Source organism: Phyllostomus discolor, chromosome 1 (assembly GCF_004126475.2).
Source record: "Phyllostomus discolor isolate MPI-MPIP mPhyDis1 chromosome 1, mPhyDis1.pri.v3, whole genome shotgun sequence".
Taxonomy (NCBI): Eukaryota; Metazoa; Chordata; class Mammalia; order Chiroptera; family Phyllostomidae; genus Phyllostomus; species Phyllostomus discolor.
Genome location: NC_040903.2, coordinates 2,693,755 through 2,711,138, shown reverse-complemented (window position 1 = coordinate 2,711,138; position 17,384 = coordinate 2,693,755). Strand labels below are relative to the sequence as shown.

At 66.7% G+C, this 17,384-nt stretch overlaps 1 protein-coding gene across 4 annotated transcripts in view; it reads left to right on the top strand.

Annotated features, from left to right (window-relative positions):
• Nucleotides 1-13,507, top strand: part of KIAA0232 (KIAA0232 ortholog) — a 63,193-nt gene extending 49,686 nt beyond the window's left edge. Inside the window, exons 7-10 of one of the 4 annotated variants that reach the window (XM_036018541.1) lie at nucleotides 3,185-3,187; nucleotides 4,145-4,253; nucleotides 9,258-9,355; nucleotides 11,153-13,507. In XM_036018541.1, the coding sequence (XP_035874434.1) occupies nucleotides 3,185-3,187; nucleotides 4,145-4,253; nucleotides 9,258-9,355; nucleotides 11,153-11,341 (399 nt within the window). In that variant the 3' untranslated portion in view covers nucleotides 11,342-13,507. The remainder of the gene's footprint in view (nucleotides 1-3,184; nucleotides 3,188-4,144; nucleotides 4,254-9,257; nucleotides 9,356-11,152) is intronic. The other 3 variants (XM_028507503.2, XM_036018549.1, XM_036018555.1) reach the window with 3 other exon arrangements.
• The last annotated feature ends 3,877 nt before the right edge of the window (nucleotides 13,508-17,384 follow it).

The window sequence follows — 17,384 nt, the reverse complement described above, 5'->3', positions numbered from 1 at the left end:
TCCCATCCGAAAAGGCCTCGGCGCTCCGGGGGCCGCAGCGAGTCCGCCTGCCCGCCTCCGAGACGTGGGAGTCCGTTGCGTCTGGGCGTGGGCCTCTGAGACGTGCTGTGGTCCACGCACAGATGGACCCACGGTCTGAATGCAGCCACACGCTTCTCCAGAGCCTGCACAGGTGGGCCTGGAGTTACACAGAGCGCGTCCTCCTGAAGCCGTGCAAATGACCTGTCCGTGTGGCAGGCGAGAGGAACAGCTATGGGAACGGGGTCATTGTGCCCTTTGACTGACCACTCCTGAGAAGTGGTTAGAGGCTACACTGCTTGTGTTAGAAATACCACCAACGCAGTAGCCTGTGGAACGAAAACGCACAGGGATCTGCCCACGTGCAGCCCTCGTTTGCTAGAGCGGGCCTGGCCTTTCCAGGCGCAGCAGGGTAAAGGGACCGTTGGAAGGGGTTACGAGTCACGACGCCCGGAGCAGACGGGTGTGGTGGCCCTTCCTCCCACCTGTCCTTCTGCACACGCCACCCGCCTTGGCACGTCTACCTCTGGCCCATGCCATGAGGCCCCCCAGGTCCCACGTTCTCCCCGGACACCAGCCCTCCTCCCTCTCTCCTCCCCTCTCCACTGCTACCCACATGGGACACAGCTGCCCCCCCCCCCCCCCCCCGCTGTTGTGTGCATCCCTGCCCCCTGCACACTGCACTGTTCACGTGGTAGGCGGCGTGGTAGGTGGCACGGCACAGGGTGCTGTGGGGACCCCGGGGGGACCCCTTGGAGCCTGTGAGAGCCCAGGAGGGCCTCTGAAACGTGCAGGGGTGCGGAGGCTGAAGGGGGGCGGGCAAGGTAGGCAGAGGACGGCAGCAGGGAAGGCTGAGAGGCGTGCACCCCCTCCTGTGTGCCCGCCGTCCGCGGCCCGCGGTCGTACGTGGCTCCCGAGGACCCGCAGAGTGCGCCTCGGGCGCCACTTGTGCACGGCTCCCTCCCGGCAGAAGGGTTCTGTCGCTCACCGGACGGCCGACTCCATGCCCCTCGAGGTGACGCACAGACCAGGAGCAGAGGCACGGCCCCGCCCGCAGGGCCCGGCAGACGGGGCCCCAGGGGGTCCGAGGGCTCTGAGGAGTAGAGGGCGCAGGGCCGTCCTGGGGCTGTGGCGCTGGGCCTCTCTGTGCCGGCACCGGCCTGCTGCGGCGTTGTCCTCGTCCTGCTGGGTGCTCCCAGGGCCCTTCTGCTGCAGGCCCCCGTGGGCACGGAGGACCTCAGGTCCAGGGGGCAGGGGCAGAGCCCGGGCTCCTCGCACTGGTCTGCACTTCCCGTCGGTGGAGGGGAGCGGCACGCAGCCGGTGTGGTGTCTCCTGTGGGTCTTGGTGGCTCTGTCTGCATTGACACCTCCGTGCTCTCCTTCCAAAGAGCAAGGCGTACTGGAGCCTTTTCCTCCTGTGCCCCAAGTAACCGAGCGCTGGCCGTGGGAGGGTCATCGCAGAGAGTCATTGCCCACGGAGGACCCCGCCCGTCCTCTCTGGGCCGGAGCGAGGCCCGCGGAGCGAGAGGTGCGTCTTCTAGAGAACCACTGAGGACCGCACCGGTACTGCACACACTTCCGGCCAGGCCTCCTCGGTGACGGTTATGGCTTCTCTCCCCGCCTCCCCGCCCCCCCCCGCCCCCACTGTTCCATTCACTCACCAGATATTTACTAAGAGCCCGCTGTGTCTGGGTGCTGTTCCAGGACAGACAGACAGGTCGCCGGTGCTGCGTCCTGTGAGGACGCGTGCCACGGGAAGGAGGGAGCAGCGTGGGGTGAGGGCTGCGGGGAGGAGCGGGCCCAAGGCCGCTGGGTGTCTGGGCGGCTCCCCAGGCAGGCTTCCTGGGGAAGGTACGGCCCCTGGAGAGGCCTGCAGGGCAGAGAGCCGGCCAGGAGGCCGGTCCTTCAGCGGAGGTGTGGGTGGCTCGTCCACGGCCATGTTCTGTCCAGCGGTCCTTTCCCTGCATCCTTCACTCTCGCCCCTCTCGGCCGCACCAGAAGTGGAGTGGGTGCATTGAACACACGACAAGGTGGGAGGGTCGGCGCGGTGACGAACTCGACAGCGTCAGGTGGTCCCTGGACTCACTGTGGCGGTCATTTCCTCAGGGTTATGGACGTTGGACTCTGCTGTCTATGAGGCAAATTTAACACCGCACTCTTAACAAAAGCTCAGGAGACGGAGCACGAGAAAATAGTGCCTGCACAGTGGGCGTGTGTTTGGTGTCGCACAGAGCAAACAGCGTCCTTGCTGGTGGAACGGACACTCACGTGGAGGCTGCAGAGAAAATACCCGAACCAGCACGATCTGAGCCTTGGTCGGAGTGGGGGGCGGCAGTGAGGCCCCGAGGTGCGTGCTGACCGCGGCCCGGCGCTGGGTGGGGGCTCTCTTCCAGCCCCCAGACGCCGAGCGTCCACGCCGGGCCAGGCTCCGTGCCTGGAGGTGCCGGGCTGGGTGAGACAGGCTCCCTGCCCCTCAGGAGCTCACAGTGGGTTCCCCTGGCACCCCACCTCCTCCCCGGGGCTGCGGACCCAGCCCCTCACTGGTGCCTTGGCCTCCTCCAGCCGAGTCCCTGACCTTGTCCCCTCCTCCCCGCACCCACGGCTGCAAGACAGGGTTCAAAGACAGGCTGTGTCCCTGCGAGCACACACCCCGCCTGCCCCTCCCTCCTCCAATGGGGACTTGAGTCCTCCATGTGCCCACGGCCCCAGTGCCTGGGGGCGGTGGGGCGGTCACTGGGAGTCTTACCTGGGGAGCCTGCCGTGCTCCTCCCGCGGAGCACCGCGTGACCTCAGAGCAGGCGTGCCCGGAGAGAAGGTGAGGCCGTTCTGGAAAGGTCTCGGGGTGCTGCGCGTCAGAGAGCAGGTGCTGTCAGTCACCTTGCATTAACTGCTGACCTCGCGGCGCTGCTGGCCGCGGTGGCGCTCGGCTGAGCCTCGTCGTTCCGTCGGCCTCGGCTCCCGTCTCTCTGGTCGCAGGCCAGAGAGGGAACACGCCACCGCTGGGTCACGAGTTTCAGACCTGGGAAACACCCCGAGGGAGTAATGCAGTGCTGTCGGGGTCGGGGGTCCTGAGGTGCTGATACGGTTCCGGTTTCAGACTTGAGCCGGCGAAACGCCTGCTGGAAGGACAGAGCTGTGTGCGGCGCTCGCAGGCCTGTGCGCCGAGCGGGTGTTTGCTGGGAGCGCGAGGGGCGGTGGGCGCCGAGACACCGGCCCGGGCCTTGCCTGGGAGGGCCTGTCGTGGGGCTGGGGGGGCGGGGCGGCGTGGAAGAGGGCGGCCCCGAGGCCAGCACGCCGGCAGGTGCGCGGCGGCCACAGCCGGCGGCAGGTCTCCCAGCTGCTGCTCACCGGGGCTCTCCTGCGTCACTGAGGGCGGCTCTCTGTTGACCGAGGGCCACACGGCGCCCAGGCCCTGCTGCCCAGGCAGGTGGGCGGTGTCTGGCTAGGACCGGAGAGTGTCCCGTGCGAAGGACGGAGCCTGGATCCAGACGAGGGGCCCCTTGCAGGCCCAGCGGCCACTCCGCCAGGGCCATGAAGAGGCGGTGAGTGTGGGCCTCCTGCCCACGCGCGCCCTTCCCCCCTCTGCTGTCGGGGCCGTGTCCGGCCTGAGTGGGACCCACTCCCAGCAGTGTCGGCCGGCGGTCGGACTTCCGTCTCCGCGGCCTTCTGGTCCCCGCGGAAGAACCAGGCTCACGTGGAGTTCCGCTGTGAACATGTCGGGCTGACAAGGGCCTGTGAAGCTTCCCTCTGCTCCCCGCTTCTGCCCGGGCCCCCTCCAGCCCAGCCGTGTGGCAGGGACCCCCCCCCCAGTCTTCTCCAGAGCACCGTGTGTCTGCACTCCCGCAGTCTCCACGCGGGCCTGGTTGGGGGGGGGGGTGGTTCCTGGCGTATGTTTTTGCCTTGGAGGAGTTCCGTCGAGTCTTCCAGGATCTTCCTTCTGCGTCCGGTGTGGGCGCGGCTTCAGGAACCCCCTACGTGCCGTGAACGCCGTGGCTTTTCCAGCTCGCTTCGTCTAGGACGTAAAAACACTGGTCCGTCTGAGGGTGTGTTGTCCATAGTTAGCGCTTGAGTTTCCCTGATCCTGGAGGTTTGTAAACTTCTTCTGTGTTTGGTTCAATCTGAACAGTTTCCCGTGTTGAACACTGATGCACAAGGAATGAACAGAAGTCAAGAAAAACAGACCTGGTGGGAAAAAGCCCTGCACTCTCCTCTTTTTCCTGCATCAGAGTGTGAAGGTAAGGAGACCTGTGTTAGGTCTTTCATTCAGATTTCTAATGCATTAAGAGCAGTAAATTGTTTCTCTTAATCCTCACCTGATGACACACTTACTGAGTGTAGAGAGAAGGGAAGGGAGGGGGAGAGAGAAAGAAACACTGATGTGAGGGAGAAACACCAATCAGTTGCCTCCTGCACGAGCCCCGTCGGGGGACCGAACCTACAACCTAGGCCCGTGTCCTGATTGGGAATTGAACCCACAACCTTTTGGTTTGCAGGGCAGCACTCCAACAGCTGAGCCACACTGGCCACAGCAAGAGCAATAAAACCTTTTGCTAGGAGTGTCAGTCCTAAACAACACCCGCCGCGGGCTCCAGGGGGCCGACAGAGGTGAGGGAGAGCTGGCTCTGCCTCTAAGCCCCCCGCAGCCCGTGGCCGGGGAGACATGGGGCCGTGCACCAGCCATGCTGGCCTCTGACGAGGTCCGTGCCAGCTCCCGCGGGCCGCCCGGGGAGGTCCTCAGCCGTGGAGGCCCCGGGAAGACCCCCAGGGGAGGCTGGGGAAGGGCGGGGCCGGGAAAAGAGCGGGCTGCACAGAGGCCAGAGGGCCTGTGGCGAGTCGGGGTTGGGGACCCACGGGCCCACTTGGGCTGGAGCTGCAGCCGGAGCGGTGGCCAGGGGGGGTGCCGGTCAGGAGGCGTGGGAGCCCTGCTCACTTAGGTAGCGTTTAACACGCAGGAAGGGAAGGCCAGTTACACGGCTTCAGGTGGAGGGTCGGGGCTGTGCTTTATGTGACACGGCCCTAGCATCAGGGCGCAGAGGCTGGCAGAACGGAAGGGCGCCCCGCCCGCAGGGGCTCCCGGCTCCGGCAGCAGCAGTCTGGGAGTCCTGATAGCTCGGAGGCCTGGCCCAGGACGCTAGCGGGGAATAATAGGTGGTAGACAACGGCTTCGGAAGGTTTGGTAGAGGATGCCAGTTTGTCGAATGACTTTCCGTGAGGAGTGAACAGCACGGGGGAGCTAGGGCAGACCAGGTAGGGAGGGAGATGGGACCGGGAAGGTGTGGTGAAGGTGGTTTTCATCTGTGAGCGTCAGAGGGAGACACGCCCAGAAGGCACAAAGCGGGTCCGCGGGAGAGGCCGAGCCGTCTGGCTGCCGTGGTCTCCCGGGCCTCGGCGCTGGGTTTCGGTCTCTCCCGTCGGCCCTGCGGCACGCCCGTCCCGTGCTAGTATGGACGTGCTCGTGCGTCCTGTCTCCCGGCCGACCTGTGACTACCGTGGACGCGTGCCCTCCCGCACTTCCCAGGGTGCCTCTCTCACCCGGGGCTCGGGCGCCGGCACTGGCCTTCTTCCGCAGCCCGGCCTCAGCTGCCCGGGGCGGGGGGCACAAAAACGCCTCCCCAGACCCGCCTTCCCCCTTCGCACGGGTTCGCTGGGCCCTGGGGGCGCGCGGCGGGGGCTGCGTTTCTTTTCTAGCGTCCTGGCTCGCTCGGCAGCGCTCGGGGGGGCCTGCTGCTTCGCCCCTGGGGGCCTTTTACTGCTGACGAGTACCCTCAATGTATTTTTTTGTCGTTGCATAGCTTCCTCAAAAGCTTTGTGCGGTGTCACCCCTGGATTTCGGGGGTGGGGCGTGGCTAACTCTCAGGTTTAGTAGTTTGCCCAGAATCGCGCAGCAGCTGGAAAGCGTGGGCTCGGGTGCAGCCTGTTGCTTGTGGTCAGAAGCGCTCTGCCTGCAGCAGCTGCCCGAGCGTGGTGTGCAGGGAGACGCTGTGGGGGAGGTGCACAGTTAACAGGAATGCAGGCAGGAGAGGCCGGGTACCCCAGGGCAGCAAAGCGAGGGCCCCCGGGGACGAGCTCAGGGGGCAGCGGGGTGGGCGGCAGGCAGGGCCTGGGCGGCAGGAAAACAGTGCCCGTGGGGCTCGGGAGGACTTCCAGACGCATGGGTTCTCACCGTGCTAGTGTGTCCCCGGCTGTCGTGGTGGCCCTAGTCCACTTCCCGTCTCCAGGAGGGACCTGTTCTTACCTCTAGGTCCTTGGTATCTGAATGGTCCCTCGCTAGGTGCAGCAAGTGATGGCTGGTTCACAGTGTGTCTTCGCTGTGAGAGGGGTGTAGGGGAGCTCTCAGTGGGTAAGTAACGGTGACCAGGCTTTGGAATGACCTGGAGCTCACAGGTGTGAGTTATACCCTGCGCGGTGGTCTCGCAGCGGGGTTTCGAGAGCCCCCTCTCCCCTCCTGGGGCGCAGGGCCGTGCCTTCAGGAGCCCGGCCAGGAGAGCAGGGAGCCTCGTTCGCACCCGCTCTGCTCGCCTCAGCTCCTGGACTTTCTCTTGCTGCCACGGACTGGTGCTGAGCATGTGCTGCTCCGAGTCAGGGGCCGGCCCAGGAGCTCTGGGCAGTAGAGGGAGGTTCAACCGTCAGCAGAGCGGGAGCCCGGCTCGAGTGCACCCTGCCGCCCGCCGGCCTTGCTGTGCCTGCACAGACAGGTCCGCTCAGCGCACGCTTCCTGCGCGCCTCCCCGTGCCGCCTGGCCCTGGTCTAGGCCCTGCGGGTGCGGAGGCTGCCTAGGCCAGCAGACCCAGTGCCCTCCTGGCCAGCTGACAACGAGCAGGGGCCTGAGGGAATGAGGGTGCAAGTCCTGGGCAGCTGGAGCTGCCTGCAAAGAGGGGCCCGAGCAGGAGCGCGGGCTGGAGCGGGGGTGCACGTGCCCAGCCCCAGCGGGCCTGGGACAAGGGAGCCGAGCGGGGGTGGAGCGAGGGCTGGGCTCAGCATCTGTCCTGGGTGGTGCTCTGCAGCGCTCATGCTCTCGGCCCTGCACCCACTGGAAGTGCGTGCTGCTCCAGTCTCGCAGGGAGAGCCTGTAGGAAGACAGTGTGGGTGACAGCTAAGGGCTCCGGAGAGAAACCAAGTTGCCATCAAGGCCTGCTGCCAGCTGCTGGACCTCTCTGGGCCCCATGGCCAGTGTCTGCAAGAGCCGTGCTGAGCCTCCCCTCAAGGCTGGTGTGAGCAGCAGCGTGCCCGGGGCCCTAGCCCAGACACAGCAGCTGTCGCTGGGAGCGTCCCCGGAACGCTGGCTGGCGGGGACAGACAGTGAAGGCCCCCTCTGGCACACAGAGAATTCCTAAAGCTGGAGGGGAAAGTGAAGGGGCCCCAGGCAGCACGGATTTGGCTCCTCCTGTGGGCGGGGCCCAGTCCAGGAACTTGCCCCTCCCCACCAGCCCCTCCCCTGGTGTAAATTCTCACCAGGTGGGGTGGGGTGGGGTGGGGTGTAGGCAGCTAGGGGCTGGTCAGGCCAGCTGAGGGAAAGATGGCCGCCCAGAGGGGTGAACGGGGTCTCCCTGCCTCATCAGCGTGCGTGGTGCCCTCGTGCAGCCAGCCTCCGAGCCCAGGGCTTGGCTTTGGAGCCCTCGCGGGAGATGCTGCGCAGGGTGCCGGTGCTACCGGGGCCGCACACACACCGTGTCTCTTAACCTGCACGGAAGTCCGTGAGGGTGCGTGGCTGGGGCACGGGAGGCTCGGCCGGTTTGCCCAGACCCATCCTGGGAGCGTGACCAGGACTCAGCTGACGTCTGTCTGTCCAGGAGCCTGGTGGTTTCTGTGGACCCAGCTAGGCCCCTGGAGGGCCTGGGACAGTCGGAGAGAACCGCCGGCGGTGGTGAACACGGTGTGGCCGGTGCGGCCTGGGGGGAGGCCGACGGGGCCCCAGGGCCTTCCCTTTGGCGCAGGCCCACTCACCCGATGGGAAGCACGGTAGTCGTCAAGCCCCAGTCCTGTCTCCTGTTTAATGGAGGGCCGCACACCCTTCCGTCCGTCGCCTAGGAAGCGGGGCGGGGGGGGGGGTAGGCGGGAAGACTCACACCAGTGATGCACACCCATCCGTCACCTAGGAAGCGGGGGCGGGGGGCGGGAAGACTCACACCAGTGATGCACACCCATCTGTCACCTAGGAAGCGGGGGCGGGGGGCGGGAAGACTCACACCAGTGGTGCGGAGACAGGGCCCACACCTGGGCCTGTCCAGGGTCTCTCCGCGCCTCCCTGCCCTCTGCTCCCGCCCCCTTTCCCCTGGAATAGTGGTGAAAGGGCCACTGGTCCAGATGAAGCCCCGGGGTCTCGGCTCTGGCTGGCCTCCGAACCGCCCGGGGGCTTCTCGAGGAATGCTGATACCTCGGCTCTTGCCGGGTCGATTCGGTGAGAACCTCAGATGGGGGCCGGGCTTCCGGACTTGCCTGCGAGTCCCCGAGGCGGCCGGAAGGCGCAGCTGGGGTCAAGAGCCGCTGGATCCACGGCGGGGCCCCTTCCGGTGTCCGTGCACAGCGTCCTGCTCGTCCCTGTCTGCGGGCCGCCCGCCCTGGCCGCCCGCTGGCCTCACCGCTGCAGGGGGCCTCCCCCCCCCCCGTGTGCAGGAAGGGAGTGCGCGGCTGGGCGGCAGGGGACCAATCGGGGTGCAGCCCTGTGCTGTTTTCCCCTGGCGCCTCGTGCCACCTGCACGCCCCCGTGTTTGTCCCCCTGCACATCCCTGTGGCACACCCACCGCCTCCCCCATCCGAGGCACGCTCCGTCCGCCCTGCCCCCGGGGCCCGCGGCGGCATGGGCGCGGGCCCACCCACACCTCGGAGGCGGCGCGGGCCGGGGTCCAGGCTGCCGCGGTAGAGCCGGCCTCTCACTGCAGCCGGCGGAGGGCCCCGCCTGCCCGTGTTGTTTTGAGTGAGTGTGCGAGGCCCCGAGAAGCGAGCACGGCTGCGTGCACTGCCGGAGGGCCGCGCCGCGGTGGGCGACAGGGCGTGCAGTCAGGGTGGCACAGTTCCTTGGCCACCTCGGTCTGCTCAGGGATGTCCCACTCGGCCCAGTGTCCTTCCCGTCCCCCCGGCCGGCTGCCCCGTGGCTGCGGAAGCCCCTCGAGGGCCCGCCGGCCCACCCAGCCGCCCCGACTCGATCTCGGCAGAAGCTGGAACAGGGGCGTCTGTTTCATGACTGTGTCTTAATGGACTTTCCCCTTTCCCTTTTCTCCCCTCCCTTCAAAATGACTAAGAATGTTATACAAATGCCAAGGGAGAGAATGGGATAGAAGAATGTCCAGATGCTAAAGAAATGCCCAGTAATGAAGAGCGTCTGTTAGATTTTAATAGGGTAAGTGGACTGTGCTGCGCCTTGTCACCGACTCACAGACGGCCACCACCCCCTCGCCCGACCCGTCCCTCGGGCTGAGGCCTGGGGGTCCCCCACCTCCCCTCCTGAGTCAGCCACCGAGCTTTGAGGGCGTGACCTCTCAACTCTGCGGCCCGGCGCCGGGTCTGTGTCGCCTCCCACCTCAGCCACTTGGGCTTCGTGGGTCCGCCCTTCCCTCCCTCGCTCCCCGGCCTTCGCACCAGTTGCTGCCGAGGGGATTTCTCCTCCCGGGCCTGAGCCTGTCCCTGCCCTTCCGACCCGTGGGGAGCACCCTCTTCCCCTCCCCCGCACCAGCCTGCGGGGCCCTGTCCGTGCCCTCTTCACGGCACCCCTCGGGGCCCAGCCCCACGGTGCCCGACTGCGGGCCGCCCCCCCGGCCCGGAGCCCTGGTGCAGGCAGGCAGGCAGGCAGGTGGGCAGGCAGGCGGGTGAACAGGAGGACCCCTCTTTTTCTGCTCGGTGTGACCGTCAGTGTGGTCAGCTGCTGTGAGCGTGGCCCCTGCGCGCCCTGCCGTGCCGCTGCCCACCCCCTGTGCACCCCGCCCCTCTGGCCGGAGCCCAGTCCTGGCAGCCCGGTGCGCTCACCTCCCCACTCCCCGTTCGAGCGGCTGGGGCTTCCCCTCGCTCTTCCCCTCCCCCACACGGCAGGCAGATGGCCGCAGGGGTCTGACTGTCCCCCCTCGCTGCAAGCCCAGGAGGCAGGGGCTGCTCTGCCGTGTGCCAGAGAGGACACTGAGGCCCCAGCGAGCTCGGTCCCCGGCCCCCTGCCGAGTGCAGGCGGAGCGGGCAGGACTTCCTCTCGGACTCAGGCCCCGGCCTCTGGCCAGTGTCCCTGCCTTCTGGGACGGGGTCCAGGCTCCCCGCCCTGCCCCTGAGGGAGGCCCTGCCTGGGGCGGCCCCGCGCGCCTCTCCGGTCCCATGCCCCTCTGCTCTCCCCTCCTTCAGTGTGGCTGTCCTCCTGTGCTGCTGCCTCGGGGTTCTCAGCAGGGGCAGAACTGCCGTTGGAGCGGGGTGCTGCTCGACAGTGGGACGGTGGGGGGGTGGGGGGGGCGGTGCTTTGCTGGTTGCTATGACTGGGCGTGTTCCTAGTTACCGCGACAGGTGGGGTGTGCTGCTAGTCACTGCCACTGGGGGCACTGCTGAGCACTCGCAGGGTTGGGGTTGTTACTGGTTACTCCGGGGGGAGGGTGGTGGTAATTTACCCTGGCGGGGTGGGGGGGTGTACTAGATACTCTGGCCGGGGAGGGCTACCATTTGCACTGGGGGTCCTGGGAGCAGGGACACTGCCCGTGTGCTGCATGGGAGGCAGTCCCACACACACAACAGTTTTCTCCTACAAGTGCCGGCACCCACAGGGCCCCAGTGCAGGAGCGCCGCCCCGGGTCCCAGGCAGGCTCTGGCTGCGCCTCGGCCTCAGGTGGGGGGGCGCCTGTCCTCGAAGAACCGCCCTCCTGGGCTCCCGTCGCAGTGCCTCGCGCTCTGGCCGAGTGCCAGTTTGCCGGCTGGTCCGGTCTGCCCCGGCATGCATGCGGGCCCAGGGCCGGCGGCCCTGTGTGGCGTCCGCGTGTCCGGCCCGGGCCTGCCTGTGCCGGGAGGGGAGGTGGGGGGAGGGGAGGTGGGCGGGCTCGGAGACTGGGTGACAGCGAAACTCCTCGCGGTTCCCGCTCTCTGCGGGGAAACGTCTGGTGGGTATGTGGGCGCACAGCCCTTTCGAAAAAGTCTGGCTTTTGATGTGTTGAAACTTGCTCTCTCATCTTAGGTGTCTTCTGTTTATGAAGCGAGGTGCACGGGAGCGAGCGCGGCCGGAGCGGAGGCGCCGGGCCCCGGCAGGAAGCTGCACTCCGGCGCCGGCTCCGGCTCGGGGGCCGCGGGCGCGGGCTCGGACGGCGGCGCGGGCGAGTGGGCGGGCCCCGGCGAAGAGGAGCTCTTCTCCCGAACTCACCTCTGACCCTGCCAGTGGCACGCGGCGTTTCTTAGAAACGGAATGTGATGGAGAATCGCCCTTTCGTGAGGCCCGTTAATCTGAAACAACAACTTAGGTTTCTTCTCAGTTAACTGAGTCAGATCAGTAATTACCTTTCTCTTCTTGCTTACTTTAGAGTTGAGAACAGCTAGCCTGTTGAAGATTTTTTTCCAAGCTGTTAAATCCTTGGCTCTTTGAACTAGACTAGACTGTGTTGTCCAGTCAAGGGTGGGTGCGCACGTGCCCGCCTCAGGAGTGCCGCTCTCCCTGTGCATCCATCCGCCCGCGGCCCTCCCGCTCCCCGGAGACCTGAGCTTCGGAGCACGTAGGCTTTATTCTTTAAGCACCGGGACGGAAACACGCCCCCGCGGCGGATCGGCGCCTCCCGGAGGCGAGAGGGAGGCGCGGGCGACCCCGCCACGGCCCTCGCTCACTGAGATCCCATCCCATGCACGTCGAAGTAGCGACCACCGGGGCACGCTTTTAGAGACTTACCGAGTGCTGTCTCCCCCTGCAGGGTCCCCCCAGATACCGCGGAAGGTGCTAGGGTTTGTGACTTGGCTGCTGACTGCAGAAGCCCAGGGCTTGGGGTGCGGGCTGGCTCGCGAGGTGCAGTGAGGTGAGAGGCCCCTGGCCTGCCCCGGGGTGCCGCTGCCGGTGCGCCGAGCTCCCGCCGGGGCTCCCTGTGGCGCTCTCACCACACTCGGTGGGGGTCTTCATTGCCAGTTATGGTTTTCTCAGAGCATACATTGGACTGAAACCTCTAGGACTCAAAATCCTAAACGTTTGACATGCAATAAAGGCCACCCCATCCCCCAAAGAAACCTTGGCGGCTGCAGCCAGTACCTCCCTTGGTTGTGACTTAGTGTAGTTAGACCTCCTTCGTGTTTGCGAGAATGTTCTGGCAGAGTTCTGTGTGCAGCGGGCTGGGGTCGGGTCGAGTATCCATTTCTCCCACACTTGAGTGGTCACCCCAGGGGCTCGGGCCCCCCCTGCGCGGGAGCCCGGGCTCAGTGCCAGGCCTGTTGCTCCTGCGGCCCCGCCCCGAGCCTCTCGCTGCCGTGCCTCAGGCAGAAGGTGGGAGCGGTGTTTGCAAAACCTGACCGTGTGGAATTGCTTTTCTTTTTTAACCAGCTCATTAAAAAAAAAAAAACCCTAATGTGTGAAGTCAGTTTCGCATGTCTGTAACGTGAGGAACGGCAGGAAAGTCCGATGTGGACGAGGCGGCCGCGCCACGGGTCCCGTGGGCGGCCCACACGCGACAGTCCACCGGCTGGGCGTGGAGCTGCCCGAGGAGCTCGTGCCTGGCTGTGAGCTCCGGGTCTCGCTGCCTTTCCCTTCGTCGGCGACACAGAAAACTCCCCCGGGGGCTGTGCGGTCGCCCCGGCTCCGTGCGTCCTCCCCGGGAAGCACGGGCGGCTGCGGGGCTCGCCCCCGCACAGCACGTCTTCTGACACTTTAAAGTGGGTTTGCGTGTGCGTGTGCGCGTGCAGGGTTTTTTGTTGCTGTTATTTATTTACAGATTTTATAAGGTTTTATGTATTTTCTTTCTTCCAGAGCTTCCTAAAAAATTCATTAGCATCTGCACTGAAATACAATTTAACAGCAAAGGCAAAAAAGAATTGGACGTTGTAAATTGTTAAGATCACTACAATGACGATTGTCCTAGAATCGTTGCTTGTGTAGCGGAGACCAAATCAGGAGATTGCCGACGCCACCTGGAGCTCGGCTGGCCGCGGGCGGAGGGGCGGCAGGCGGCGGGGCGCAGCCCTCCCGCCGCACCGATGGGACATGCCCGTGCCGTCTGTGGGGCGGGGGGCGCCCAGGGCGCGGGGCTTCGCGGGTCGTGTATTTATTTGTTTTCGTAGCCAAGTGGCTGAAGCTCAGAGGCTTTCAGCGACTGAGTTGAAAGTGTTTTTAGTTTTGTGGACGGATGATCCCGGAGATGGAGCGTTGTTCACAGCGTGGGCAGACCGCCGAGACGCACGCACCGTGGTGCGGAGCGCGTTGCAGGCCCGCAGCACCGACGTGTCCGTGTCCGCGCCCGGCCTGAGGTTCTTCCCGTGGTTGTGTTGTTCTGATTTCACGTACACCGGAGTAACCGATTTTTTGTTTTCTTGTGGAGTTAACACCAAAATAAAAGTTTGAAAAGCAGCTGGCTGTCTTTCTTTCCCACAGCACCTACCACCCCCACCCCCGACCACGTGCACCTGTGGGAGAGAGCAGGTGCCGGGTCACACCCTCCCAAGGGAAGGCCTCCCCTCCTGGCTGGCCAGCCGGGCTCAGGGGAGGGGCTGCCGAGAGGTGGGTCCCCCCTCCCTTCCCTGCCTAACCCCCCGGCTGCTCCCTCCGTCCCGCAAAGAGCACAGCATTTCGTCCCCGGGGCAGACAGGGCTTAGTCCTGTCCGAGAGGGGCTGTCTGTGTGCACTGTGCACGCGCACGTGGTCCTGTTGGCCGTGAAAGGACACCGGTGCCTTTTTAAAGAAGTGCCGAGGAAGGGCCGTCCCCACTGCCTTCGCCCCGAGGCGGCGGCCCCTGCGTCGGCGAGCACCACGCGGAGGGAGGGACCCGAGGGTGGCCCCTGCACCGGTGTGGCCATCGGCCGACAGGAGGCGCCTTTGCTGCGGGTTTGCCTCCCCGCGTGGCTGTGTGCCCCGCGGCCACCCCGGCCTGGAGCCGCCTGTGCCACGGTTCTCGAAGTGCCGTCAGCACAACTGCCTGACGGGCACCCCACCTGCAAGGGCGGGGCGGGGTGCCCGGCCTGTTACTGCCCCCAGCATTGCCGACGTCACAGCTGAGGGCTGTTTGTGCCACTGTGGGGCGTGAAGTCCCCTTTACATGAAGCGGCCACAGCGCTCAGGCCACTGCTGCTGCGGTGTGCGCTGCGGCCGCCCCCCTGCACCTGCCTCCCTGCACCTGCCTCCCTGCAGGCTCTGGGCACGCGGCCTTGGTGCTGGGACAGCGCCCAGCGGGCCTGTGTCTGCACTGCCCTCCAGGAACGGGAAGGAGGACCCGGCCCTGGTCTCCCTGGAAAGCAGCCAGCAGAGGGCCTCGCTGGGGCGGGCGGGCAGCTGGTGACATGGCCGGCCCGTTGCCTCACGTAACTGCAGCAGCCGGCAGCGGCAGCAGCACCTGCCGCGTGGGCGGTGTCGGTGCCGTGTGCGCCAGCACTAATCCCGGCCAGCACGGGCTCATCGTTGCTGCGCGTCACTCAGCATCAAGCCACAGCCTACGAGGTGGGTACAAGTACCCCGTTTCCCAGACGGGACAGCGGAGGCACAGGGGGAAGTGAAGCGCGTGGTAATCCCCCACCCAGGGACCGGCGGAGCCAGGGTTTGAACTGGGCACCGTAAGCACCGAGTCCACCAGACAGCCCCCACACCTCCATCCGGCCAAGACCCCCGAGCCTGAAAAGCGAGCGCAGGGGCTGTTGGTGACCGCAGCGAGGCAGTCTTTTTCCCGTGGCTGAGAGAGTTGCGTGTTGTGAGGGTGTCAGCTGCAGGAGTTGGACCGAGTCAGGACACCTGGGTGCCAGTCCTGGCTCTGCCACCCTGGGGCCCTGCGCCCTGGGGCGGGGCCCTTCCTCGCCAGGCCTGGGGTCCTCGGGCGTGAACGGAGACCCGATGGGACCTCTCGGAGGGCGGGCCGCACAGGCAGAGCAGCACAGCCACACGGACGCCAGAGCCCGAAGCCTCGAGACATGACCTCCCCCCCCCCCCCCCCCCCCCCCCGCCTCCCTGTGGTCTCTGGACAGGAAGTGACGAAGCCGGAAACGCAAGGGAGAAGTTGCCACACCCCAGTCCAGTAATTCTCAGAAAATCACATCTGTAGGCCGCCCCTCGCTTCCTCCACTCCCCGCCCTCCGTGGGTGGTAGCAAAGGCCCCCCGGTCTGTCGGGGTCAGGTCCTGCAGAGCCTGCCCCCATGGGTGCTGACTGACCGTGGTCAGGCGGCCATCATGTGGCCGTCTCAGTCCAGCCCTCTCACCCCGAAGTGCGGTCACTCCACCCCTCCCGGTGCTGGCTGGGGTCCAAGGCAGCGGCCGGGGTGGCAGTAGGACTGTGTAGCAGGGGGTTGAGGGGCGGGCATGGGGCCTGTGCAGCCCACAGTCCAGGGCGCCCTTTGGGGGCCCCAGGGCAGGGGGGGCCTCCTGCGGGGGCTGCAAGAGGCCCGCCCTCCGGCCTGCTAGCCCAGCTGGCCCGGCTTCCCCGAGGCCCAGCCTGCACGGTCAGACGGGGACGGCGCTGCCCCCCCCACCCCCGCCCCGCTTCCAGACGGCAGGGCTCCACGGGGTGCTGGGCCTCGGCACCCCTGGGTGCGTGCTGGAAGCTAGGTGGCAGGCCCACCTAGAGCTCAGGCCTCCCCCAGCCCCCTTGTCCCCCTCCCCCGTCACCGTGTGGCCGTGGCCTGGCCACTCTCTTCCCGACCGGAGCTGCACGCCGCCTGCTCCCTCCCCCGGCCGGGCCAGTCGGTGAGGGGTCAGCAGAGCTTCCCTTGCCTCACCCGCCTGGCGCTGCATGAGGACAAGCCCTTCCCCTGCCGCTCTGCCCACGCTCCCCTGTCCCCACGCCTCCCCACACCATCTGCCCCGTGCCCATCGCCTCGGGGACTCCCACTGCAGAGGGGCCCGTGCAGGGACCCCGCCCCCGCCCAGCAGTGAGCTGGGCCTGCTGTGGGCTGGTCGCCCCCCGGGCCACGGTGGCCACTCCCTCGCCGCTCCTTGCCCTCTATCTCCGGACCCCTGGGCGGAGGGGAGAGCCTCCAGAGGAGCCGGAGCTGCCGGCACTGGTCACAGCCCAGCCGGGCCAGCCCGGGTGCCGGCTGCTGGAGCTCTCCACGCCCCACCCTCCGCCCCTGCTGAAGCGGAGCGCCACCGGAGGACCCTGTGCTGGGGGGCTGTGGCCCCGCAGCCCCGGGCTGGCCGAGGGCCTCTGCAGGTCCTGGCCCCCTCTGGCTGGTCAGCTCCTCTCCTCCGTCTGTGGGGGCACCGGGAGCGCCCGCGGTGTCTGCTCAGGCCCCAGCTCCTGCAGGCCACAGTGTCGCACTACGAGCTGCAAGCCACTGGCACCGGAGCCGCCCAGCTCAGTGGGCTCTGGCCCGGGGCCCCGACATGGGCCTAGGCCTGGGACCCGCTGGGTGGACTCGCAGCTGCAGCCCTGGGCTGTGGGGCCTCGGTCCCCGTACCTGCTCTGAGCGCCCCCACACAGAGTAGCCCACACCTGTCTCCATGCCCACCCTTGGACCCTGTGTTTGCCCGAGTTCGGTCCTGGGGGCGGCCTCCACTCCCCCCGTCAAGCCCCACCAGCGATGCCAGGCGAGCCCACCCCCTTCCGTGTGGTCGGGGGATCCTTCCCGGCCCCTCACGTCCCCGCCTCTCCTGCTTTCCCAGCCCCAGCACCGCCCCCCCTCCCCCGCACCTCCCCTTCCCAAGCCGGGTTGGAAGTGGGGAGGCCTGGGGTTCCAGGTGACTTCCTCACCCCGAACCGAGGTGGTCCTCCCACAGCCGCCTCACCCGCACCCGGTGGCCCTGCCCCTGGGGCGGGGGGCTGGGGGGCGGGCGGGCGTGCTGCAGCACCTGGCGGCCCGCTGAGCTCACGGGCCCTCACGGCGGAAATGGGACAGCAGGCCGGGGTTTCAGGGGACGGAGGAGCTGGTGTTAAACGGATAATGGGGGGGAAAGGCCTTGGTCAGACACGGGGTTTGTGAACATCCATCGATTCACTCAGCAAACGCGCTTCAAGAGCCTACTGTGTGCTGGGTCCTGAACTTGATACTAGTGATACATTTTACTGTTCTGTATCAGGAAACCTCCCTGGGCTCTGGTTTTCCGCAAAGAAAGAGACCACAGTCCCCTCCTCCACGCACTCCGGAGGTCCGCCCCGGCCTGCCTGAGCTACGGCCTCATCTGTTTAGGCCCGGGAAGGAGAGGCGGATGCCCCTGCGAGCCCAGCCCAGCGGCCCTCTTCGTCAGGAGGCTCTTCCTTCTCTCGCCCCCAGATACTCCTGCCCGCAGCCCCGCCCACCCTGC